The sequence below is a fragment of the Polypterus senegalus genome, chromosome 2 (assembly GCF_016835505.1).
Source record: "Polypterus senegalus isolate Bchr_013 chromosome 2, ASM1683550v1, whole genome shotgun sequence".
Classification (NCBI taxonomy): domain Eukaryota; kingdom Metazoa; phylum Chordata; class Cladistia; order Polypteriformes; family Polypteridae; genus Polypterus; species Polypterus senegalus.
In genome coordinates this window covers 290,599,008-290,626,405 of record NC_053155.1, presented here as the reverse complement: position 1 = coordinate 290,626,405, position 27,398 = coordinate 290,599,008, and the positions used below count along the sequence as shown (strand labels likewise).

The 27,398-nt window shown below is 37.1% G+C and overlaps 1 protein-coding gene across 2 annotated transcripts in view; it reads right to left on the bottom strand.

The window, feature by feature from the left end:
• Positions 1-733: 733 nt before the first annotated feature.
• pds5b (PDS5 cohesin associated factor B) overlaps positions 734-27,398 on the bottom strand; it is a 159,428-nt gene continuing 132,763 nt past the window's right edge. For both annotated transcript variants that reach the window (XM_039745755.1, XM_039745756.1), the window contains exons 29-35: positions 24,823-24,885; positions 24,293-24,438; positions 23,744-23,855; positions 20,596-21,023; positions 18,275-18,376; positions 17,948-18,086; positions 734-2,442 (exon numbers count right to left, since the gene is read on the bottom strand). In XM_039745755.1, the coding sequence (XP_039601689.1) occupies positions 2,407-2,442; positions 17,948-18,086; positions 18,275-18,376; positions 20,596-21,023; positions 23,744-23,855; positions 24,293-24,438; positions 24,823-24,885 (1,026 nt within the window). In that variant the 3' untranslated portion in view covers positions 734-2,406. The remainder of the gene's footprint in view (positions 2,443-17,947; positions 18,087-18,274; positions 18,377-20,595; positions 21,024-23,743; positions 23,856-24,292; positions 24,439-24,822; positions 24,886-27,398) is intronic.

Below are 27,398 nucleotides of genomic sequence, written 5' to 3'. Positions count from 1 at the left end.
CGTCAACCCAAAAATGTTAAAATCCACTTAAGTATTTGATTAAGTACACTTGAATATTAACTTAACATAGTTGCTTAGATACTGTTAGACTCTTTTACTCCTATAAGGTTACATGTAACAGAACATTCCTGGCTATACAGTATCTGTAATAACAGAATGTTAATCAGCCAATTAAGAAACAGTCACTTTGTTAGAGACATTGGCTGTTAGATTTGCCTGTACATGACTATGGGACCATACATATATAGAAAAAAGTAACAAGATACAGAAGCCTTAAACATACAAGAACATTTCCTTTTTTGTATTATCAGTTTTTCAATTTATGTTTGTGTGAACTGTTCTTGTTTCAAATTTAACTACAACTTTTGAAACAAAAAAAATTGTACAGCAGAATTATTTGTATATGCATCACATTCATTGCCTGAATCTTTCTAAGCAGCATGGTTAAGCTGCAAATTTTGGAAACGCTGAACAAATGCAGCTACAAGTGTCTTTAACAAGTTTCCTGCTTGCTTAAAGCACTTGCTGGGATACAAAAGGGCCCATTGCTAATCATTTTTTTTTATTTCTTTAGCACTATGGCAAATAAAATAGATTTTAAATATGTAACAGAAAGAGTTTCACAATTCTTTTAACATAGTGATGTTTGGAAAAATCAGGGTCCATGTTATAAGTGACTAACTCCTTCTTTGCCCTACACCTCAGGTCGAGGAACAAATAGTTACAGATTGAATTGTCGAAAAGGGATTCTTTATTTATTATCACCATCATGTGCCAGTATGAAAAAAATTAACACAATGCCAAAGATCACATATCATACCAGTCCAAGGCAAACCAAAAAACATACCAGAACGTCCTTTCTAGTACTAGAGGGGTATGGGCTCCCTTGTATATACATCTGCATTATACCTGACCCCCAAAACAGGTTCAGATCTCTTCCTTTAGAAAGGGGTAAACTATTTTGCCCTCTAAATAATTTTAATCATAACATGGAGTAGCCATTTACACCTTTTTTCTAGGTTCACTTTACTTATGCGTAGACAATGCAAGTGCCAAGGACAGATTACAGTTAAACAGTCCATAGGTTCTTAAACTCTAACTCACACAATAGCATCCCATGATGTCACTTTATAGTAATTATTTACTGATATTTGGCAGGAATTAAGGCAACATGCTAGAGATGGCCTTTTCAAGGCCTGAGCCCCATCATATATGTGCACCTCAATGGCGGCTCCTTACACAACAGACCTGGCACTGAAGATTTCCCTTGCCTAGCCCAGCTCCTTATGTTGGGCCAATGACAGAATATACTGCAATACATCAACTTCAGTCCTCATTAGGGGTCCAGAGGTGCAACCTCATAGTCCTATGTCAGCATTTTATTTTGAAGTTGGGATATCTTGCTACAGTATAAAAGGCATGGATATAATGACATAATGAGCATAACAATAATTTATAAAACTTTTCAACAAATTAATAAATTATCTTCTCTTTTGTTACGAGAACACATGCTTTAAAAATGTGGAAGGATTTCTGATATCACAGATTTACAAATAAGAACATAATTCATGTATATTATAATAATAACATTAAGTGTTCTATAGTGATTTTTTTTATTGATACAGCAAAGTAAATAAAACTCACTGGGGAAGTAAAAAGCAACCTTAGTACATTAAATTTAATGCACTGATAATATTGAAATAACAAAACCTAATTATTTTCAGGTTTTGTATTTGACCAAAATTTTGTTTTCCAAATACTGAACTGTAAAATTTATCACTTCTTGTCAACTTCTTTGAAGCTGGTCTTTTGATATTTTTATACAACCACCATTGCACCTACACAGAAAAATGTTTACAAGAGAAGACATATTCATGAAAATAATAGAAATCACTTAACACATTGGTAAACAGATAAAAAATGCTAGAAGAATTGTTCCTTTGATTTTGTTTCACAGTAAAGAGTACAGATACAAACACTTACAGATATTGCTTAAGGTCCATTTTAAAACATTTCTCCAGACATATTTAATGGGGTGTTGTTGACTTTAAAGCTGCAAGATAAAAGCTATATAGTTTCAAATCCCCATCCCACCCTCTTGGGAAAATAATAATAATAATAACCCCACAAGAAACAAAAAAACAAAAATATTTAAAAAGACTATTTACATTTTTCCTTTAGATTAGAAATCATATAGTTGGCGCACATCACAATGCACAACAAACCACAAATTACGATATTAATGTGTGTGGCTAAAGCTTGTGACATTAAGAACTGCAAAGAAAAGCGGCAGCAGATGACAGACGTCTTGTCTTCTTTTTCTCTCCCAAACAATTTCCATATTGGGATTTGCAAGGCCTTCAGTCTATGTGGAATTGATATACTCTTTCCGTTACTGTCCTTCACTCATCTTCTTTCCCTTTTAGTGGGCCTGCGTCGTATCTGAATAACAGAATAAAGAAACACTAAATAATCAAATATATTAAACTAACAGAGTCATAAATTTTTAGGCGTTAGAAACCCTATAACAAGACTGTTTAAACTTAAAAAGCCAAGCAGCCCTAATTTAAGCCAGACCCCAGAAATCTCCTATAACCTAAACTAGAGTTGTAAAACACAGTTTCTGGGGCAGAGTAGTTGCTGGTATCCTGCTCAAAATAAGCTTCAAAGCTTCATTTAATGAAAATGTTCACATATGTTTAGTCTGTGATAAATAAGTGATGCTCAGTGAAATTCACCATAGCATCTTTTGCTGCAAACATGCAGTAATCAAAAGTCGCTGGATATTTCCCTGGGAATGTGCCTGCTATTAGAGTAACTTTTCTTTCCCAGTGGCCCCATGATGCTTTGCAAAGCAATCGTGACATCAGTGAAAGGTAGCAGCCAATGTTGGATTGGTCAGAACCTCCCAAGTATAATGCTGATTTTTTTTTTTTTTTTTAAGTGTGCTAAAATTATCAGAAAATTCATAAATATATTTAAACACAAAACATGTACAAAAAAAGGAAATGTCAGTGCATTTGTGTTTTTTGTATGGACTTGAATGTGACCTGCATGTAGTATGCGATCCTACTACTTTTAACAGTATTACTCTGGGACTCTCAATATTATGTAATCATAAAGTAGGCAATAATTCTACTGCACACTTGTAGATGGTGCCTTATAAATTTAAACATTAAATTATTCATGAGGTTAGAAGTTTTATGTGGTATTTGTATTGTGTTGGGAAGAGTACAGACACTGGTCTCCATAATCCAACTAGATCACAGATTATACACAAAATTTACTTTACAAGCTGTCAGACAGCACAAGAGATAGTTCTATACGGTGAAGAAAAAATAACTGATGCATGTAATGTAGAAAATGTATAGTTCTCAGTTGTTACCACCACATGTTTGAAATAGCAGGGAAAACAAAAGCTTTATTTTCAGGTGAATAATCTGAAATCTTAAATTCACATTCCGGTAACTGGCAAAATAAAAAAAAGTTATACGCAGTAATGTATTCTAGATCAAAGAATGACCCAAAACATGTATATGGACACTACATAAGGCTGAAAACTAGAGAGTTCTTTTTTTCTTTTTAATTCAAAAAGCCTCAGAGTTTTACTATAATAATACTTGGTGTTTATTAATGCAAACCCATAGACATATGGAAATAATGTATGTAAAAATCAGGAAAATAAACGCTAATACCAATTACTGACGGGCGGGTTTCAAATGTTCATGTACCGTTTTGGTATTTGGACGCTTGCGGTGTGGTGAGGCATTGACAACTGTGAAATTTTAACTTTTAAAATAAAAATATCACAATTTTTAAAGGTAGTATGTAAATAAGGTGTTGGATATGTATGTAATTCTTAAGGTTCACACTAATTTTTTTTAGTAATGTGTTTTTTACAAAAAAAAAAAAAATCAAACTCTCTGGTAAACTTCTGCTATTTATAACGTTTTCAATTCAAACTGCCTAAGCATAAAGCAAGAGAAGCATTTGTCACAGCATAATGGTTATTTGCTCTCTCAACTATGTATGCATTAGAAAAGAGAAGGTTGCGATGACACGTGAAAAGTCAAAAACAGAAAATAAAACTATATTTTCATCTTATTTAGCAGTTTACTCAAAACAACCAAATTAATTTATTACCCTTATCCACTGCTTTTCATCTGTGCACTGTCGCTCATTCCACTGTCAACTATATATTTCTAATACATCTGTAAGCCTTCTTTTTTTTCTGTATGCACACAAGTACGCCCTCCTAATAATTTACAAACATTTCCTTTCTCTTTGTGAGATTCTGACATCCATTTTAAGAGGGTAGATTGGCTAGCATCAGAAATGATGAAGCAATAAAAGTAATTTGAAATATTTAAAAGTTGAATACAATTAAAATGAAGTTAAAAACAACATTTCAGATGTCAAGTCATGTTTCAATAGCTGTGTGGTTTGTGGTTGTTATAAACAAGCTCTTTTTTGCAACAATTCTTAAAATGCAAATTAAATGAAGATATAGTACCACTTATTTTATATCTCCCAGTAATCAATTCCATTGATATGGAAAATCGAAGGATGCATCCTTTGAAAACAGACATTAAAGTGATCAGATAAAAGTGCTGAATACCCTCCTATAGAGAATATCATTCACGCATAATTTTGAAGTAACGTTGGTGAGTGAAGCACAGCAAAGTGAAGCTTGATGACCAAATATTAAAAAAAAATAAAACTAGTGATAAGCGAACATGCTCGGAGCATGGCGCTACTAGAACGAGCACCACATGTGCTTGTGCGCCATGCTCGAGTCTCCGCCCCCGCACGTTTCGCGGGTTGGAGACAGTCAATCAAGGGGCAGGTAAGTACTGCCCCCACTGTAATGCCAGTAGCCATGTCAGGTGCTGGCATTACAGTGATTGGCTGGCCGGAACACATCATCGGGTGCTATATATGCAGGCACTGTCATATTATGTTTTAGAGCGTCAGCTCACCTGCAGGCACTGGCATATAATATTTTAGAGCGTCATTTTTCCTGTAAAATAGATTTTTTTGGAGGGTTTTGGGCGTGTTTTTGTCAGTCTGTAAAAATGGCATACAACTCGGACAAACTGGTTCCCAGCAGCTACGTGGGAGTCCAAGACGCAACCAGACATCGGTTCATTTGGGTGGTGTTTCTGTCACTTTCTGACCTTTTCCAATGGATTGTCTCCCATTGACTTACATTATACTCAGGTGCTCGGTAGAGCACACGAACATCGCGATGTGTTCGGATCGAACACCCGAACACTTTGGTGCTCGCTCATCACTAAAAAAAAACTATTTGAAGAAGAAAGCATTAAAGCAGGGGTGGGCAAAGTCAGTCCTGGAGGGCCACAGTGGCTGCAGGTTTTTGTTCCAACCCAGTTGCTTAATTAGAAAATAATCCTTGCCAATAATTTAATTTCATGGCTTGTTAGTGCTTTAAATCTGCCAGGTTAGGTCATTCTCGTATCCTGGATTTTTTTTCGTTTCTAAGGTATCATTCAAATGATTTGAAGTCTAAAATGGAGGAGTAATTCTCAGTCCACTTTTTTCTTTTCACTTTCTTTCTAAGTCACGGGTGTCAAACTCCGGTCCTGGAGGGCTGCAGGTTTTTACTCTAACCATGTTCTTCATTAGTGACCAGTTTTTGCTGCTAATTAACATCTTTTGCCTTAATTTGTAATTAACTTGACTCAGGCCTCTTAGTTGTCTCTTTTTCCCTAATTAGCAGCCAAACAATAATGAGACACAAAACAAGCTGCCCCATGACCAGCTCCCCTGTGCCCATCACACAATATCAGAAAATAAAGAAAGGTGATGGTCTTGGTAAGGCTGATCTCTCAGATGACCAAAACATTTTGATAGTGTTCTTAGAAAAAACAGAAAATCAACAGTTTTGGAAATGTCTGCTATGGCAGAATGAGAACAGCAATAAGCCATGGAATTAAATAACGGGTTTAATTAATAGCAAGAATCGGCTTCTCATTATGGGATAAATAGCGGTGCTTGGAGTTTGAAATCCCAGGTTAGCTGGTCACCTGTTGGCTCATTTCACATCTCGTTTCTGTTTGGCTGCCATTTAATAAAGAAACAAATCAATTCAGAGAACTGAATCCTTAAAACGGCAATTAAAATGGAATGGAAAAGGAGTTAATTAGCAGTGAAAACTGGTCACTGATTAGGAAAAGTCAGAATGAAAACCTGCAGTCACTGCGGCCCACCAGGCCAGGAGTTCGACACCCCTGTTCTAAGTATTTAATTAAACCAAATACTGCATGATAAATACACACAGAGGTGTAAATAGAAGCTAAAAGGAGAAATGCTGATTTCTTTTGTCATTTGCATCTCATCTATACTAATAAAAGGCAAAGCCCTCACTGACTGACTCACTCACTCATCACGAATTCTCCAACTTCCCGTGTAGATAGAAGGCTGAAATTTGGAAGGCTCATTCCTTACAGCTTACTTACAAAAGTTAGGCAGGTTTTATTTCGAAATTCTACGCGTAACGGTCATAACTGGAACCTACTAATATACATATACTGTATACGGCAACAGCCAACAGCTCGGTCGCCGTGTGAGGCGGATTTGCATCACTCATTGTCACGCCTCCCACGTAACGGAGTGCCTGCCCATATAAGGTCGTCAGTCAGCAGCAATCCAATAGACACACTGCCACTAAATATTCGCGGGTGAAAGGCTGTGCTTATGCAAACGAAGATGAGATGAACTCGTGAAAATGCGAGAGAAACGTTTAAGTGCCGCGTCTCAGCTAACATTAAATAAAGCCATGGACATCGCAAGATAGCACAAGCACAGCTGAGAACCTTCGAAGCATGTACTCCGAGCGGGTCACGTGAACTGACTGTGAATGCAGTACGCAGAGAACAAGCAACACCTCCAAAGAGCGCGGAGACTTTTGATCACGTGAATGTGTCTGCAAAAAGTGGCGTCTCCTGCCCTGCAAAAATACTATAAAAGTCGAGCTGCTGGCACGTGCGCGTAGCTGTGCCGGCCTTTGAGATGTTGACTGTGTTCCTGCCTTAAGTGAAAGTAAACACTTTCCTCCTTCCCCTGAGCTATAGCCCAGACAACTACAAACATGGAATCCCTTTTCTAGACTGCGGCAAACTAATATTAAGGCGCTTCACACTTTCTTTTGCAGGTATACGATTATGAGGTCGCGGAAGACACGCACAGGAGTGGAGGACCGACAGTGCCATCCTGGCCAGTTAATTGCAGGGCCGTCTCTCCAGTCTACACGAGACCCACCGCAACGCTCCCCAAAAGGCGCTCATATCGTCAGCGAAGACGTCTCTCTACACAATATAAAAGAAAAAAGCAAGTTTCCTTTCTTTACACCTTTTTTCCTTTTATCCCAAACCAAAGCCTTTCTCTCTTAACACTGCAGAGGACACAAAACCAATTTTCTTTAATTGCTGGTAATGCCGGTAAGGCACATTACCACAGGCAGAAATTTGTTGACGTTGACATAGAAAATGTAATTTCTATACCACAGCAATCGTGTAGCACCTTTCAAAAGGGATCTACAATACTACCGAGAGATGATCCATATACTGTACATTTTAGCTGCTGTTAGTTATACCGTCTTTAAAATGCAGTTTACCCGAGACCATTCCAGTAGTGCTCATTGTATCTTTACTTCTTAAAACGTTAATGGTTTACTGTTTAATAACTTAGACTACATTTTATTTTTTTCCCTTGCACTCAGTGAGCGAAGCCAATGTGTAATAAGCTATATATATATATCTATACTAATAAAAGGCAAAGGAAGGACTGACTGACTGTGACTGACTAACTGACTATGACTCACTCACTCACTCTCCAAGTTCCCGTGTGGGTAGAAGGCTGAAATTTGGCAGGCTCATACCTTACAGCTTCCTTACAAAAGTTAGTCAGGTTTTATTTCGAAATTCTACGCGTAATGGTCATAACTGGAAGCTAATTTTTCTTCATATACTGTAATGGAGTTGAGCTGAATGGCCGTGGGGGGCGGAGTTTCGTGTGACATCATCACGCCTCCTACGTAAGTACGTAGAGAACAAGGAAGACCTCCAAACAGCGCTGAACAAAAAACGCCATTTCACAATTGAGAAGGCAGAAAAAGATTATGAAGCAAGTGATGCATACAAGCGTATTAATAAATACAAGCATATTCATAAGTACAGCTACTGCGGAAACAAAGCACGGCGTGTACCGTAAGTTTACATAAACGAGACTTTGGATCACTTTGTAACGGAGTTAAAATTGCTGTAGCAAGAAACTGAACAAAACGTTAATGTTTTACTTTTAATAACTTACAGACTACATTTTATTTTTTTCCCTTGAACTCAGTGAGCGAGGCCAATGCAAATTCATAAGTACAGCTACTGCGGAAACAAAGCACGGCGTGAACCGTAGCTTTACATTAAGTTTATGGACACACTCCCACAAGTTTACATTGAGTTTATAGACACACTCCCGCTGCCGTTTGTCATTCCTACGGCAAATGACGGTATTCGCGACATACAAGTTTACTGAGAAGACACAAGGTATAAACGAGACTTTGGATCACTTTGTAACGGAGTTAAAATTACTGTAGCAAGAAACTTTTAAGTGCCAGGTCTTCCCTAACATTGAATAAACACATCCTCCAAATACGAACCTGATTGCAAGAAATAATGATGATCAAATCCTTGATGACAGCAACACTCATAACGGTCACAAAACTATTACTCTGACAATCATGTTACGTTATTTTTAAAATGTTTCCTTTTCTTAGCACAAGCACAGCTGAGAAGCTTCGATGCATGTACTCCATAACGCGTTAAAAAAATAACGCATTTAATCACAGTTTGCATTCCAAGCACAGGGGAACTTTTATCAGCGCATGATTTCCTGGTATATCGATTACATTTCTGCACACATCAGAGCTACAAAAATGTAAGAGTCGAAAAAAAGCGCGTTGCTGGGACTAATCGGAGGCAAATTTCTTTTCAAAACACTACCCGACGGAAGCCTTGATAAAAGCATGGTTTTGTGCACACTGAAAAGCAAGCAAAATTAGATGCATTACAGAAAGCGGACTTTGTGGCTCTTCCTGGGGATCATTGGACTTCCGTGACCGTTAGTAATTCTAATTACATCTAATTACAAAATGTTCAATGATCACACTGTTTTAGCCTAATGTACAAAATAATTTTGGCTAAGGTTACTCAGAGTTTAAAGGTGAAGCTGGTCAAATTACATTTTATGTTTCTGCCTTATTTTTTTAAGAACAAAAACTGCACTTTATGTTGAAATTTTTCTTATTATTATTTAAAGACAATACCATTCTGAAAATGTACTTGAAGTACTTAAAATACCACTTTATTTTTAAGTCTGCCCAATTTTAGCCAGGGATGATATTTTTTTCTGTTTTTAATTGAAATGCAGTTTAAAAGCATTTTTTTTTCAGAAATTAGAAGAGCTTCAGTTTACAATATTCATGTCCATGTCTATTATTTGATTCGTCCACTAAAACCCTTTTGAATTAAAAAAAAAAAACATTTGCGATTTGGGGCAAATTTTCATGTGTGATTACATACAATTAATCAAGATTAATCAATTATTACACAGCCTCTAATTAATTACATTAATCTTTTTAATCGAGTCCCACCCCTAATATATATATATGTGTCTATGTGTGTACACATATATATACACACACAGTGGTGTGAAAAACTATTTGCCCCCTTCCTGATTTCTTATTCTTTTGCATGTTTGTCACACAAAATGTTTCTGATCATCAAACACATTTAACCATTAGTCAAATATAACACAAGTAAACACAAAATGCAGTTTTTAAATGATGGTTTTATTATTTAGGGAGAAAAAATCCAAACCTACATGGCCCTGTGTGAAAAGTAATTGCCCCCTGAACCTAATAACTGGTTGGGCCACCCTTAGCAGCAATAACTGCAATCAAGCGTTTGCGATAACTTGCAATGAGTCTTTTACAGCGCTCTGGAGAAATTTTGGCCCACTCATCTTTGCAGAATTGTTGTAATTCAGCTTTATTTGAGGGTTTTCTAGCATGAACCGCCTTTTTAAGGTCATGCCATAGCATCTCAATTGGATTCAGGTCAGGACTTTGACTAGGCCACTCCAAAGTCTTCATTTTGTTTTTCTTCAGCCATTCAGAGGTGGATTTGCTGGTGTGTTTTGGGTCATTGTCCTGTTGCAGCACCCAAGATCGCTTCAGCTTGAGTTGACGAACAGATGGCGGACATTCTCCTTCAGGATTTTTGGTAGACAGTAGAATTCATGGTTCCATCTATCACAGCAAGCCTTCCAGGTCCTGAAGCAGAAAAACAACCCCAGACCATCACACTACCACCACCATATTTTACTGTTGGTATGATGTTCTTTTTCTGAAATGCTGTGTTCCTTTTATGCCACATGTAACGGGACATTTGCCTTCCAAAAAGTTCAACTTTTGTCTCTTCAGTCCACAAGGTATTTTCCCAAAAGTCTTGGCAATCATTGAGATGTTTCTTAGCAAAATTGAGACGAGCCCTAATGTTCTTTTTGCTTAACAGTGGTTTGCGTCTTGGAAATCTGCCATGCAGGCCGTTTTTGCCCAGTCTCTTTCTTATGGTGGAATCGTGAACACTGACCTCAATTGAGGCAAGTGAGGCCTGCAGTTCTTTAGACGTTGTCCTGGGGTCTTTGTGACCTCTCGGATGAGTCGTCTCTGCTCTTGGGGTAATTTTGGTCAGCCGGCCACTCCTGGGAAGGTTCACCACTGTTCCATGTTTTGCCATTTGTGGATAATGGCTCTCACTGTGGGTCGCTGGAGTCCCAAAGCTTTAGAAATGGCTTTATAACCTTTACCAGACTGATAGATCTCAATTACTTCTGTTCTCATTTGTTCCTGAATTTCTTGGGATCTTGGCATGATGTCTAGCTTTTGAGGTGCTTTTGGTCTACTTCTCTGTGTCAGGCAGCTCCTATTTAAGTGATTTCTTGATTGAAACAAGTGTGGCAGTAATCAGGCCTGGGGTGGCTACGGAAATTGAACTCAGGTGTGATACACCACAGTTAGGTTATTTTTGAACAAGGGGGCAATTACTTTTTCACACAGGGCCATGTAGGTTTGGATTTTTTCTCCCTAAATAATAAAACCATCATTTAAAAACTGCATTTTGTGTTTACTTGTGTTATATTTGACTAATGGTTAAATGTGTTTGATGATCAGAAACATTTTGTGCGACAAACATGCAAAAGAATAAGAAATCAGGAAGGGGGCAAATAGTTTTTCACACCACTGTACATATCTTCATATACACACATTATATATACACACATTATATATATATATATATATATATATATATATATACATATATACATATATATACATATATATACACACACTAGCAGAATACCAGCCAACTTGGCGAAGTACTGCATTAAAATTTTTATTAAGAAGAAAATTAAACCTTTTTAAACTGAAGGAAAATATGCCAATAATTATTTGTTAAGGATCTCTTTGTATACCATGTTGTCAGTTCGGCCCTCCGGTTGTAACATGACCAAGCTGTGCTGAGCTTACTCTTGAGCATGTAACTTACAGTTGGCCATGTGAACAGTAATGTTGTCTCAAATCTCACAGCTTGGATTTCTGCTGTCATAATCGGTTTGAGTTTCATGGTTTGTTTCAATTACGATAGTATTTGCAGGATTTGTTGTGTTGAAGTGACATTTGGCATCTGTCAAGCGTTGTAAGCACACAACCGGTTTCATCGATAAAATCACATCCAGCTTTTGAGAGTTTAAACATTCATAAACATCAAAGTGTCCAATACTGAAATCGTCACCTGTGAATCTAAGATGTTTAAGAGGCATTGGCCGTTGTCAAAAGGTGTAAAATATTTGGCCATTTCGGTACACTTGAAAGCGACAACCGAACAATTCAGCGGCAGCCATCAACTCACATGCAGAACCATAGCTGAAGGGCTTAAGCATTTCACTCTTATAGTGCTCCTGTGTAGTATAATTATCTCCTGTACCGTCATCAGTCCACACCTTGAACCTGTCCCAGTCATTCAATGCATAAGACACAATGTTCCTCCGGATATCAAGAGTGAGCCTGATATGGCCGTGCAATATGTAACAAAGAGAATGGAAAAGGCAGGTGCCATCTCCGATCATGGAAACCACTAGGTAAGTGACAGTTCTTTGATCGATAGTGATCATCTCGATAGACATGGTAATGGGGGTTGGAATGATAAAGGAAATGGGTACCTGAGCAATGTAAAGTAAGTGTAAAATACCTATACAATAACTATAATTGTAATAAACAAACAATGAAACAGGAGAAACCGTGGATTAAACAAAAAGGCTGTAGTTATCAGTAGGGAGACGTGAATCCTGTGGCGGAAGAGCAAGGAAGGGAATATAGAGACCGGAGCGAGGACAGTCTTATATAGGCTGGCAGCCAACAATGTGGGAGGCGTTGGGATGAGGGACCCAACGCCACCTCACACGGTGACCGAGGTGCAGGCTATGGACATACATATGTACGTAAGTAGGATTCAGTTAGCGTTGGGAACCCATGTACAAAATTTCTTGAAGATGGGCCCATAAGTAAGAAAGTTCAACATGGCGGACATTGTTGACCATTATGATCATAACGCATAGAATTTCAAAATGAAACCTGCTTAACTTTTATAAGTAAGCTGTAAGGAATGAGCCTGCCAAATTTCAGCCTTCTACCTATAGTGGAAGTTGGAGAATTAGTGATGTTGGAAAGTTCAATATGGCGGCTGACAGTGGCGTCATACCACCGAAATAAGTACGTACATTGATTTCGGTTAGCTCAGGGAAGCCACCTACCAAATTTCGTGAAGATGGGGCCGTAAATAAGAAAGTTCAACATGGCGGACGTTGTTGACTGTTATGACCGTTACGCGTAGAATTTCGAAATGAAACCTGCTTAATTGTTGTAAGTAAGCTGTAAGGAATGAGCCTGTCAAATTTCAGCCTTCTACCTACACGGGAAGTTGGAGAATTAGTGATGTTGGAAAGTTCAATATGGCGGCCTACAGTGGTGTCATACCAACGAAATAAGTACGGACATCGGTTTCCGTTAAAAGTTCAATATGGCGGCCGACAGTGGCATCATACCACCAAAATAACTACCAAATTTCACCCTTCTACCTACACGGAAAGTTGGAGAATTAGTGATGTTGGAAAGTTCAATATGGTGGCTGACAGTGGCGTCATACCACCAAAATAAGTATGTACATTGGTTTCGGTTAGCGCAGGGAAGCTGCCTACCAAGTTTCGTGAAGATGGGGCCATGAATAAGAAAGTTCAATATGGCGGACGTTGTTGACCGTTATGACTGTTACGCGTAGAATTTCAAAATGAAACCTGCTTAACCTTTGTAAGTAAGCTGTAAGGAATGGGCCCGCCAAATTTCAGCCTTCTACGTACACGGGAAGTTGGAGAATTAGTGACGTTTGGAAAGTCCAATATGGCGGCCGACAGTGGCGTCATACTACCAAAATAAGAACGTACATCGGTTTTGGTTAGCGCAGGGAAGCCACTTACCAAATTTCGTGAAGATGGGGTCAGCCTTCTACCTACACGGGAAGTTTGAAAATTGGTGACGTTGAAAAGTTCAATATGGCGGCCGACAGTGGCATCATACCATCAAAATAAGTAAGTACATCGGTTTCGGTTAGCGCAGGGAATCCGCCTACCAAATTTCGTGAAGATGGGGCCATAAATAAGAAAGTTCAACATGGGGCACGCTTGTCATCGTTATGACCGTTACGTGTAGAATTTCGAAATTAAACCTGCTTAACTTTTGTAAGTAAGCTGTAAGGAATAAGCCTGCCAAATTTCAGCCTTCTACCTACACGGGAAGTTGGAGAATTAGTCATGAGTCAGTGAGTGAGTGAGTGAGGGCTTTGCCTTTTATTATTATAGATACCTATCTACATCATATATACACACACACACACATACAACATACATACATACGTGTGTGTGTGGTATATATATATATATATACACATATACACACACACACACACACACACACATACATACATATATATATATATATATACACACATACATATACTTGTGTGTATAGCTTTTATATATGTGTGTGTATAGCTTTGGTCACTGAGTGCAAGGGAGAAATAATAAAATATAGTCTATAAGTTATTAAACAGTAAAACATTAACGTTTTAAGAAGTACAGGTACATTGAGCACTACTGGAGTGGTTGGGTAAACTACATTTTAAAGACTGTGTAACACAACAGGTAAGTAACTAACAGCAGCTAAAATATATATGGATCATCTCTCGGTAGTAGATCCCTTTTGAAAGGCGCTACACGACGGCTGTGGTATAGAAATTACATTTTCTATGTGAACGTTCATATTTTTCTGCCTGTGGTAATGTGCCTTACCGGCAATTAAGAAAATTATTTTTGTGTCCTCTGCAGTGTTAAGAGAGAAAGGCTTTGGTTTGGCATAAAAGGAAAAAAGGTGTAAAGAAAGGAAAGTTGCCTTTTTCTTTTATATAGTATAGAGAGATGTGTTCGCTGACGTTATGATCGCCTTTTGGGGACAGTCGCGGTGGGTCTTGTGTAGACTGGTGAGGCGTCCCGCCATTAATCGGCTGTGATGGCAGTGTCAGTCCTCCACTGTGTGCGTGTCTTCATAATCCGGGTGAGAACCTCATAATCGTATACGTGCAAAAGAAAGTGTGAATTGCCTTAATATTATTTTGCCGTGGTGTAGAAAAGGGGTCCCGTGTTTGCACTTTTCTGGGCTATAGCGCAGGGGGAGGATGAAAAAAATTAAAAGTGCTCACTTTGACTTAAGGCAGAAGCGCGCTGGCTGCTCGACTGTTGCAGGGCAGGAGACCACAGTTTTTGCAGACACGTTCATGATATCAAAAGTCTCAGCGCTCTTTGGAGGTCATTCATATATATATATATATATATATATATATATCAAAATACCCGCCCTACAGCGGAGAAGTAGTGTGTTAAAGAAGTAATGAAAAGAAAAGGAAACCTTTTAATAATACGTAACATGATTGACATTGTCATGAGTGTTGCTGTCATATATATGCCTGTCTACATAAGTCACCCTCGCTTTGCTCTTACTTTATTTACCGTTCATTTAATCACGGCTAATGGCGGAAAAATTATAAAATGGAAGGAGGATGGCTTTACCAAAACAATTATTGATGGCGAATCGATTATTCATAAAGCTTGAATTGGTGATCTGTTTTTCTGTGTTAACCTCATATTTTTTTCATACTTCTTCTCAAACTAAGGTGGTGCGAGGGTAAAATGAATCGGGATACGCTGATCAAAGTAATCGGTGTACCAGGAAATCATGCATTGACAAAAGCTCCCCTTTGCTTGTAATGCAAAGTGTGATTAAATGCATTATTTTTAAGCGTTATGGAGCACATGCATCAAAGCTTCTCAGCTGTGCTTGTGCTAAGAAAAGGAAAGATTTTAAAAATAACGTAACACGATTGTCAATGTAACCTTTTGTAAGTAGTGCCTGGAGGATTCAGTGTGGAGAAACTCTATAGAGACAGCGTGTGTATTAACTTGTGGATTTTTCTGTGAGTATTTGGTGGCAGTTTGACGAAGTTGCTTCGGAAGACGGCGTTAGCTGCGGAGCTCAGCTCAGAGCCAAAGGAGATGAATGGGAGGGGAGATGATGACGTGACTCCCCCACCCGCCTTAACTGTCAATCCCCCACAAACACAGTCTCTCAGAATTTGCATAAGCACACCCCTTCACCTACAATTTTAACTTAGTTATAAAGTGATCAAAACTCTCATTTATATCCTGCGTCCTCTCATTAAACTTGTATCCCGCATTCCCTGTGGGCATGTGAAACGCCAGCGGTAGCCTGTCTATGAACTTAATTTAAAGTTTAGGTTTACACCTTGCTTTCTTTCCGAGGTAGCATCAGTCATGAATATGGTAGTATATGTCACTTTCGCTCGCTTCTTATTGTTTCGCTGCCTTCTCAATTATATAATGCATGTTTTCTTAAGCGCTTTTTGGAGGTCATCCTGGTTTTCTACGCACTGCGTTGACAGTCAGTTCACGTGATTACGTGAGAGGCGTGATGATGTCACACGAAACTCCGCCCCCCCACGTCATTCCAGCTCAACTCCATTACAGTTAATGGAGAAAAATACCTTCCAGTTATGACCATTAGGCGTAGAATTTCGAAATGAAACCTGCCCAACTTTTGTAAGTAAGCTGTAAGGAATGAGCCTGCCAAATTTCAGCTTTCTACCCACACGGGAAGTTGGAGAATTAGTGATGAGTCAGTGAGTGATTGAGTGTGTGAGTGAGTGAGTGAGTGAGTGCTTTGCCTTTTATTAGTACAGATATATATATGTTTATGTACTGTATATGTATATGTATATATATATGTATATATGTGTATATACAGTTTATATGTAGATATGTATATATGTGTATATACAGTATATATGTGTATATATGTATATACTGTATGTGTGTGTGTATGTACACTGTGAGTGGGAAAAAAACACACCAAAATGTTTTTTATCACATCTTCAACAATAGTCGGCCGATTTTGATAAAATTTGGAACATTGTATAAACTTGTGAGTAATTAATACAACTGTTGTTGGAAAACATATTACATACACTTTGCATCAAACATTAAGTAAATCAGCCGACTATTGTTGAAGATGTGATGAAAAACATTTTGGTGTGTTTTTTTCCCCACTCACAGTGTATATATATATTTATATGTGTGAATATATATATATATATATATATATATATATATATATATATATATATATATATATATATATATATATATATATATATATATATATATATGCATGCCAGCAACACTCATGACAATGACAACACAATTACATTGTCAATCATGTTATGTTATTCTTTTTCATTACTTCTTTAACACACTACTTCTCCGCTGCGAAGCGCGGGTATTTTGCTAGTTGCTAATAAGGAGCAATTAAAAACCAACAATGCAGCTGTTTAAGACTGAAATAAGCAATAAGGGTTAAAAATCTTAATCAGCAATACAACTAAACTTGTCAATTTTTGCATACCCCAACTTACTCTCCAGAGAGCTTTGGGTTCAGAGCGCAGGGTTAGCTCTTTATACAGAGCTCCTGGAGGAATTTCAGGTTAAGAGCCTTGCTCAAAAGCCCAATGTAATATTTATTCTGTCCTTGCCAGGACTGGAACCAGCATCTTTTGAGTTACCAGCCCAGATCCTGTAGCCAGAGAACCACCACTCTGCTTAAGTTGCTTGCCTTGTTTTCGGTTTGCCATAATGGGCTGGTCATTTTTAATAAATATTACTTAAAATGAAGAGTAGAAATCAAAACCATGTGCTTCAAAGGCTTCATGTAGCACATCTTTTTCCCCCCTTACTGTTAATCGATTTAATTTTTTGTTCAGTTGTATATAGGTAGCATGCTTTTCAGTTGCACTGCATCTCTGGGTCTGAACTGCTTGACTGAAATATTCCTCATCAATGTGCTGCTTTCTGAGATGTATGACGTTGTTACAAAGTTGATCAAGCCCAGCTCAGCCACTTACCCTTGGTTTATCTGTAGCACTCATATACTGTAGGTAAAACAGTAGAAAAAATCCAAAAATAGGCCATTATCTTTATTGATATTTATTTTTATATAATTACCTAGAACTATTGGCAATTTTCTGGGTGGAAAATATTATTGTGGCATTAAAGTGTTCTTGCATAACTCCACTTGTGGATGTCTACATTTTTATATGTGAAAAGTGTGTTTGCATTATCTACTAAAACTATTCAAGCATACTTAAAATACCTGTTGGTATTATTTAAGTTGAGTGTTCCGAAATTTACTTGCCTTCTTTGTGCTGACTGCTGCTTCCTCTTCCTCATCTTCCTCTTGACAAACATCATCAATGCTCTCCTGTGAGATATCTAATTCATCCTCAGAATCATCCTTAGTGAAGACTGATCGAGATCTTGGGCCTCGGCTAGGTCTTAAAAACAAGAAGATAACCAGATAAAGCAATACATTTGAACTCACTTTTGAAAGCTGCTTAGCACACAATGCAGTTTGCTCACCAGAAAAAAAAAAAAAAAAAAAAAAAAAAAACAGCTGACAAACAGCACAATTTGTGTTTGGTGAAACACCTTAAGATAACACCTTTGTTAAAAATACACCTACGTGCTTTTCTTTGGCTGTGATTGTGGAGCTTTAGGAGGTCTTCCTCGTCTTTTCTGTGGAGTTGTCTCAACAGACTCATCAGTAACCTCAGATGTTTCTGCCCTGCACAAAAATAATGCATAAACTGAAAATGTTCATGTTCGAGAATACAAATCATAAAAGCCATGATGTAAGCTATAAACCACAATCTATACATGTTTCCTTTTGGTCAGTGAAACAAGGATCCATAGCCAAACTCAGCCGACCTAGTTTTTACTTAATGATTTGTGGACACTGTCCACTGATAGTAAATTCAAAAAATCAAATGCAAGTCCCTCATGCTAGAGAGATCTATGCTCAACCAAGGAGGCTGGAGTTATAAATAGGTTTATAGGTTTTGGTTAAAAGAAGGTCATGAAAGAGTACAGCTTATAGTCAGTACCTGTGCAGCCAACTTATGCAAACATATTTCCCAGTGCCACATAATGCCTTGTGAGGCCAGTGTTTCATCACAAAGCTGTAGCAGCCATGTTGGATGAGGTTGTCGCTACCCGATCACACAAGCACAGAACTATCACGTAGCATACTGTAAGCATACTTTGCTTCACACTTTATGGCATGATTATACCTACATATGCATGTGTGATGTCACTACCTGAATGGTACTGTGGTTGAATTTGCACGCCACATATGTTATAATAATAATAATAATAATAATAAAAAAGAAAAAACTCAAACTTAAATTAGCTGACCATAATGAGATTATGAAAATGCTTTGTTGTTTCGCACAGATGCAGTGTACATTGTGTCTTCACTCCTAAATTAACCACTATGTTCTGCAGATCGGTCAGTGACGGTCACTGTACAGCATGGCCAATCAGTGCCCTGAAGACTGGAGCTCTGAGCACATAGGGATTAGCATTATTTACTTGGCAGCAGTAGCATAACATGCTAATTCCTGTGGGCTCGCTTTCTCACCGCCAGGCCACATAGCTAATTGTGAATGCTGGCATGATGTGACCCTGTGAAAAAATAATTACCGCAAAATATTTATTACTCTTTACAAGGCAAAGCATCTGCACATAAAAAAAGAGCAAAGCATCTGCACACAGAGATCAAAAACAACACAGAGGTGTTAACTCGGCAACTTCAAAAAAATGGATTAAGCCAGCCTCACACAGCCACTGTGTGTGTGTGGCCAATAAGTACCTTAAAGATTTGAACTCTGAGTGCAATCCTTTTGTTTAATTTACTTATTGCTAGTTAATGAGCATTTGCTGGCTTATGTTGTTTAAGGTATGGTGGAGTAGTGGTTAGCACTGCTGCCTTATAGCTCACGTCAAATTTTTGGCCATTATAAACAGTCCAGCATAGTTGGCAGATACTTTCCTAGCCCTCAGAGACACTTAGGACTATTGCACCTTTAGAATCCTCTCAAAACAAATTCAGTTCCTACTTGCCTATGAACTTCAATGCATTTTGCTGAGTTTGATGAAGTTTGCTGATACTTCAATGATTTCATAGATTGTGGGATTACAACTCAAACTTTTAGGTTTACTGCTTAGGAATTTATGAAGATTTCATCAAATGGGAGAACAAGGGATTGGTGGATTGGTTTAAGAATATGGTAAAGCTGCTGGCAGTCACATGCACACTGTAAAACAAAATGTTTCTTAAAAGAAAAAACACTGATGAAGGAATCATGATAAGCTTGGTAATAAAACAGATTTGACAACGCAATCCAGATTTGACAATGCAATCACAAGTAGTTTTACACAATAGTACCTACAGTATTTTTTTTTAAGAAATCACTGACATTGCATAAACATGTATGCAGTTACTTTACCATAACCTGAACAAGGGGCCAGTCCATTGTAGGCCCCACTCATACGTACCAAACACACTCACACTTGGCCAATTTGGATTAACCAAATAATCTAACCAGTACATATTTTGGGATGTAGGAGGAAAATCTCAGTACTTATGGGAAAAACCCCATGCAGACATGGGGAGAATGGGCAAACACCATAGGAACAATGCTTGGGTGCAAGATTCACATCCAGGACCCAGTGCCCAGAAAGCAGCAATGCTGATAATGGCAGCATTATACTGGCCATGATACATTATATGTAACAGAAAAGGTTTTTCAATGTTTTCAAGGTAATTTCAAGACTGCATTGATTGCACATAGAGCCCACACATGTGCTGGCATCATATATGGTTTAGCAGTAAGTGGTCTATCTGGCATTGATGGTTTACTGATAAAAATATGATATGAACTTACTATATCATTTGTCGGGCAGAGAATACTAAAAACAGTAAAGGCTTTAAGCAAAACAAACCTATGCTGTGACTTCCTCTGTGTTTTAGGTGGTCGACCTCTGACTTTTCTGTCCATGTTTTCCCTATCTCCTTCATCCTCTACCTCATCATCTAATTCCTCTTCTACAGGTGGTGCTGCCTTCTTTCGACCTCTTCGCCCTTTTGATGGTGTCTCTTCTTTTGTCAAACTAGTACTAGCTGCTTTTGGAGGTCGGCCCCTTCTGGCCTTTTTGGGTGGACTGTTTTGTTCATCTTCGGCCTCAAGCAAATCATCCTTAATTCGTTTTTCATCAGACCATTGCTGTTCATCTGATTCTGAAGGGCTGGTATTGATAACCCGTTTGCGACCTCTTTTTGGCTTCTGCTCCTGTCCAGTATCATCCATTAGTGACCTTTCCTCTTGATCCACAGCTGCAGCTTTCTTTCTGCCTCTAGGCTTCTCAGTTTCCTTGCAAAATGTAATATAGAAAAAAAAACAAAAAAATACACCCTTCAAAATGCCATCTTCAAATTATGTCAGATTGTTATATGCTATACTAAAGCCTTAATAGATGACACATATTAATTACTCAAAAACAAGTTTAAATTAAATTTGTCAAACAAATAAATGTTTTAATACATCTCATGGTTAATAGGTCTCAACTTGACAGCCTACAAAAGTTTAAGTCTCCGAACAGAATAAAAATATTGCGTGCAAAACATAGTGTTATTAAAAATGCTAAATTAAAAACACACTGTCAAGGATAATAAACATGTAACAATGGTTTTAGCAAACTGATGGAACAACATTCATATTTCCACACCTACATGTTATTTTTCATAACTAATAGAACTTCAACTAATGAGAAGTTGACGTATGATGTAAAGGACAGTATTGTGATTACACAGTCCTAAGGTTAATGATTTATTGTCTTCTTATTTCCATCCCATTACTTGATAATCCTAAATAGATTGGTGTGCTCCTGTTCACAAACCAGGATGTTCACATTTCACTGAAGAGGTAAGTTAAATGGAAGCAATATTTTTTTCATATCATATTAAATGCTCAGTTTCTTTTTATTTAAGATACAAATTTTAAAGCAATCAGTACATTTCATTTCAGGACATATGTAAAGATTCACACTTCACCTTGACACATTATATTAAAGAAAGTATATCTTACGAAAATTACCTTTGAAAAATGTATTAACTAAAATATTTAGTAGCTGAACTGTTGGAGGCTCAGATGTCTAGTTCATAATGCATCTGGGGTCAAAAATATGTGGTAGTTCTTTCCTGAGAACAAACACAGTGTTTGGTGTGCCTGTCTGCAAATACAAACATCTGGAGAAAGGATGAAAGGCTGGAAGATTGTTGAAACATATGGTGTTTTATCATGTGTTTAAAAATGTACACACTTAAAAAGTCAGAGCAATAGCAGAAAGCTGTTGTCTTTAAACTATGGTGGTATTACAACCAATATCTTCTATAACCGAAAGACTTGTCTGTGAGCCTGAGGCAGCGAGAGAGTTGCAGGGATTAAAAGTAGAACAATAAATGTGTATTACCACAGAGAATGAAATAAACATAAAGGATGTGCAGTTTAACAAAAGGAAGACACATAGGTTTTTTGACAATTGGTAGGTCACAATTAAGACTAATCATTATGTAAGCATCCATATGCATACTAAAATTATTACTTTAATGCTTGGAAACGTATTTTTGTAAAGAAGAAGGTTAGTAAGAACTTAAGTTAAAGCATTACTTAATTCATGCTCATTTGTTTATTGTATTGTTTCAGTTCTAGAACATGAAAATGTTCTAGATCAAAAATGCTAAAGTAACAACAAATTAGCCAACCAACAGTAAAAAAAAAAAAAAAAAAATAAAAATAAAAAAATAACCTAACATTAAACTCCAGGCAGTAAAAATGTACTATCCAAGTCTTACATGCCTTTAAAGTTGTACAATTAAAATTATGACAAAAATATCTATATATACAGTCCAAAATTAAAATTATGCCATGAAATAATTTTTAGACCAAACACATCTAGCATTACTTCGTTTGGTGGGCTGAAATGACTGGTGTTCTGTGTTAAAAGTTTATTAAAAGACAGCATTTATTCCAAAAAAGAAGAGGGACATTGGGTACTTTTTATAGCTTTTTTTTACCTTTAGAAGGTTTTTTGTTATTTGTGTAGTTGAGGTGTGTTTGAATTGCATGAGATTCTACCTTGTGATCTGTGTAGTAAACACAGTGTTCGAAGCCAGTAAGTAAATATGAAGTAAATAACCATTGTCACAGTCACTCATAGTAAATAAGTAAGTCTGCTTCTTTAGAGCGAGATACAAATAGCATCCTGATTAACTCTAAAGGCTCCTAACTTGATTAATTCAAAAGGTACTGTTATAGTATTCAACTAGTTGGAATGCCAGGTAACATAGAAGTAACCCATCTGGTGTACTGATAAATGAATGGCAAAACATATATATATATATAGCGACAAACTTGTGCATCTAATATTATTTAATTTAAATGACATTTACAAAAATGCCAATAGGAATGCCTGCATGTTAAAATATTATTAGCTTTAAGTTTTGTGCCTTAAGTGGTTGTACCAGCTGCTTTTTAAGAGCTTAATATTGTGCTTCCTCCTGAACAAGTAGCATCTTTTTAACAGTATAAAAAAAAAAATCACAATTTATGAGATGCTCATATACATCATAAGTGAAGTTATATTTTTATGTGTACTGCATGTGCAGGGTGTGGAGTCATAATTAAAAAAAAATCAAAACAAAAACAACTTCAAATGACATTGCAGCCCTTAGTACATGTAATCTTTCAAACCAGAGCCTTTATAGCAGGAATTTCTGGTCTCCTTGCTTGGTAATTATTAAATTACAGTAATGTAAAAATCACACCCTGATGTCATATAGTATATGGCAAATGAAGGTTCTAGTGAAGGAAGCTGTGTATTAGATTTATGGATTGGGATTGGAATCCCTTGAGACTCATTAGGTGACAGACATCTGATGAAGCTTCACTAGGCAAAACATAGTGAACCTTTAGTTTCCTCAAAGGTGTTTTTCTATTCAGAGCAATTTATGTTTATAACATATACTGTAAATTAATTTATTTATTTGTCTTAAAAAAGCTGCTTGTTGTTATACTAATAACTCAAGGCATACCCTTAAAAGATCAGAATCTTCTCTTTTGTCATTCTTTTTTCCTGGTAGAGGAGAGGTCTTCATTATCGTAATATCTTCATTTTCACTATGATCCATTTCACTGCTATCAAGGCTATACACACATTAACACACAAAATATATAGGTGACATAACAGAACTAAGATGGCAAGGATTATACAAACTTTTAATATTATCTTATTAGTTACATCTCAGATATTTAAGATTATTCCACATTCCTCCCATATTTCACTATCAGAAAAAATAGGCCATTGCTCATTTAAATAATCATTGTAAACTGGCACTTTGTAGTCTTACTGTATACAGTATGTTGTGCAGCAAACACATTCATCCACCCTTTAAATAAAAGACTTGCAACATGAAAACAAATTTAACAAAAGGTTTTTTTATGCTTTTAACATAAATGTGAAATGCAGACAGCATAGCACTTCTAAATGTCTGCATCTTAATTAATGAAAAATGGGGGAATTAAATCAGAACCAAAATATGTATTTTATATTATCCAGTAATATTTGATATATGTACAATTACCGTCCTTTACTTCTTCCTGGAGAGCTGGGATTAGAATTGCTGCTGGCATTGCTGATTGTCTCCATGCGTGAAGCCTTGGTCTGCGACTGCTTTCCAGCAGCAGACAAGGGTTTGTTTACTGCACCAAGAACATTTGCGGCCTTTGGCTGACAGGAAGGGGAGGGGATAAAGAGGACAAGACAGGCAATTAAAAACACAGCACAGATCAAATCCTTAGTTTCCACAGAGAGGAGTACATGTACCTTACAATGTAATCAATTTATGATATGTAATACAGTAAATAAATAAAAATGCATAAACAGAAAAAAGTGCTTCAAAAAACTTAAAATGGGATTGATAGTATTCTTTTTTGATGTCTATTTTAATGTTAGTAACACCGATATAAATAAGGACAATTCACAAAAATCAAGAACACACATTGTCTTATAAACAAACAGATATCATTATTCAGCATATTTATTAAGTTACATCAGAAAACAAGACGATACAGGCAGCCGAACAAAGAAAACAATTTAAGTACAAAATCTTACCTTCCCAGGAATAAAAAATGATTTCATTTCTGGAGGGAGATAATTCTTTGTGTTGCTAAAATTCTGCAATTATAATAAAAAATAATTGCAATAAACAAACATTAAAAAGTTATATTTAGCCAAGAACTGCATCATTTTTTTCTCCTTAATGCTTCTATCATAAATTACATCATGTCTGCAGTCTTCTGTTCAAACTAGGTCACAAAAACAATAATAAATAACTCATGGTATGATAAACCTGTCATATGGAATATGTTATCATCCACAATAAAAATGTAGTCTGTTTTTCTTATCAAATACTTATTAACTTAATACACACATACATAGAAGTGCAAATCAAATAACTTTGAAATCATATAAATAAAATAACTCTCTAAAGCACTAAAAGGACCTTATTTAAAGGATGGCTGTTTAAAACTTACATAGCTAAAAGGAGAAAAAGATCTGAGGCGGACAAGGTCTGATTCAACTGAAAACTAGGATGGGGGCTTACAAGAGATTCCAGCCAGCACCAAACAAATTTCAAATTAAGCCCACAGTAGAATAACTCAAATGTTATGCTTATAAAATTACTCCTCCAACAGATCTGTCACACATAAGACAACATTTGATGGAGTCACTGTTTCTGTCTGATAGGACAATGGACTTTGAACAACTTTCTGGTATGATTTGCTTTCAAAACGTTCACGTGATAAAACTTCAGCAGTCACCAGAACACTTGCTCTGCCTTCTTTGTTAATCTCATAACAAGTTAGAAAAAATATTTACTGCAAAATAGGAAGCTCTACATGCACAATGTCCCATTAGTGCACAAGATGTAGCAGGGAGGCAAAAGACTAGCATAAACTCAAACTTATACAGAAAACCAGTCTCTCTCTATTATTCCATCAATTCCATCTGGAAACCATGCCGGATCAGAGACTAACCAGCTCATAATGTAACCAAGATGAAACATCCACCTGCTCATCTATGCATACCGAATGCCTAGACTACTAGCAAGATGAGCTGCTATCCATCCAGGTTGTATAGGTATGATTTGTCACACTTATTTTGCTCTGCTTCTGGCTTTAGACACATTAAGAACCTTAAGTTTGAAAATGTTAATATATAATGTATTAATCAAAGTGTAAACCTTCTATCCTGCTTCTTCTAGTGCTCTATCTTGTCACCTGCAATTATATATATATATATATATATATATATATATATATATATATATATATATATATATACATACACACACATATACATATATACACACACATATATATATATACATATATACACACACACACTCACCTAAAGGATTATTAGGAACACCATACTAATACGGTGTTTGACCCCCTATCACCTTCAGAACTGCCTTAATTCTACGTGGCATTGATTCAACAAGGTGCTGAAAGCATTCTTTAGAAATGTTGGCCCATATTGATAGGATAGCATCTTGCAGTTGATGGAGATTTGTGGGATGCACATCCAGGGCACGAAGCTCCCGTTCCACCACATCCCAAAGATGCTCTATTGGGTTGAGATCTGGTGACTGTGGGGGCCATTTTAGTACAGTGAACTCATTGTCATGTTCAAGAAACCAATTTGAAATGATTTGAGCTTTGTGACATGGTGCATTATCCTGCTGGAAGTAGCCATCAGAGGATGGGTACATGGTGGTCATGAAGGGATGGACATGGTCAGAAACAATGCTCAGGTAGCCCGTTTTAGTGCCCAATTGGCACTAAGGGGCCTAAAGTGTGCCAAGAAAACATCCCCCTCACCATTACACCACCACCACCAGCCTGCACAGTGGTAACAAGGCATGATGGATCCATGTTCTCATTCTGTTTACGCCAAATTCTGACTCTACCATTTGAATGTCTCAACAGAAATTGAGACTCATCAGACCAGGCAACATTTTTCCAGTCTTCAACTGTCCAGTTTTGGTGAGCTCGTGCAAATTGTAGCCTCTTTTTCCTATTTGTAGTGGGGATGAGTGGTACCCGGTGGGGTCTTCTGCTGTTGTAGCCCATCCGCCTCAAGGTTGTGCGTGTTGTGGCTTCACAAATGCTTTGCTGCATACCTCGGTTGTAACGAGTGGTTATTTCACTCAAAGTTGCTCTTCTATCAGCTTGAATCAGTTCTCCTCTGACATCTAGCATCAACAAGGCATTTTCGCCCACAGGACTGCCGCATACTGGATGTTTTTCCCTTTTCACACCATTCTTTGTAAACCCTAGAAACGGTTGTGCGTGAAAATCCCAGTAACTGAGCAGATTGTGAAATACTCAGACCGGCCCGTCTGGCACCAACAACCATGCCACGCTCCAAATTGCTTAAATCACCTTTCTTTCCCATTCTGACATTCAGTTTGGAGTTCAGGAGATTGTCTTGACCAGGACCACACCCCTAAATGCATTGAAGCAACTGCCATGTGATTGGTTGATTAGATAATTGCATTAATGAGAAATTGAACAGGTGTTCCTAATAATCCTTTAGGTGAGTGTATATATATATATATATATATATATATATATATATATATATATATATAAAAGAATGGGAGAAGTATTTAGCCACATTAA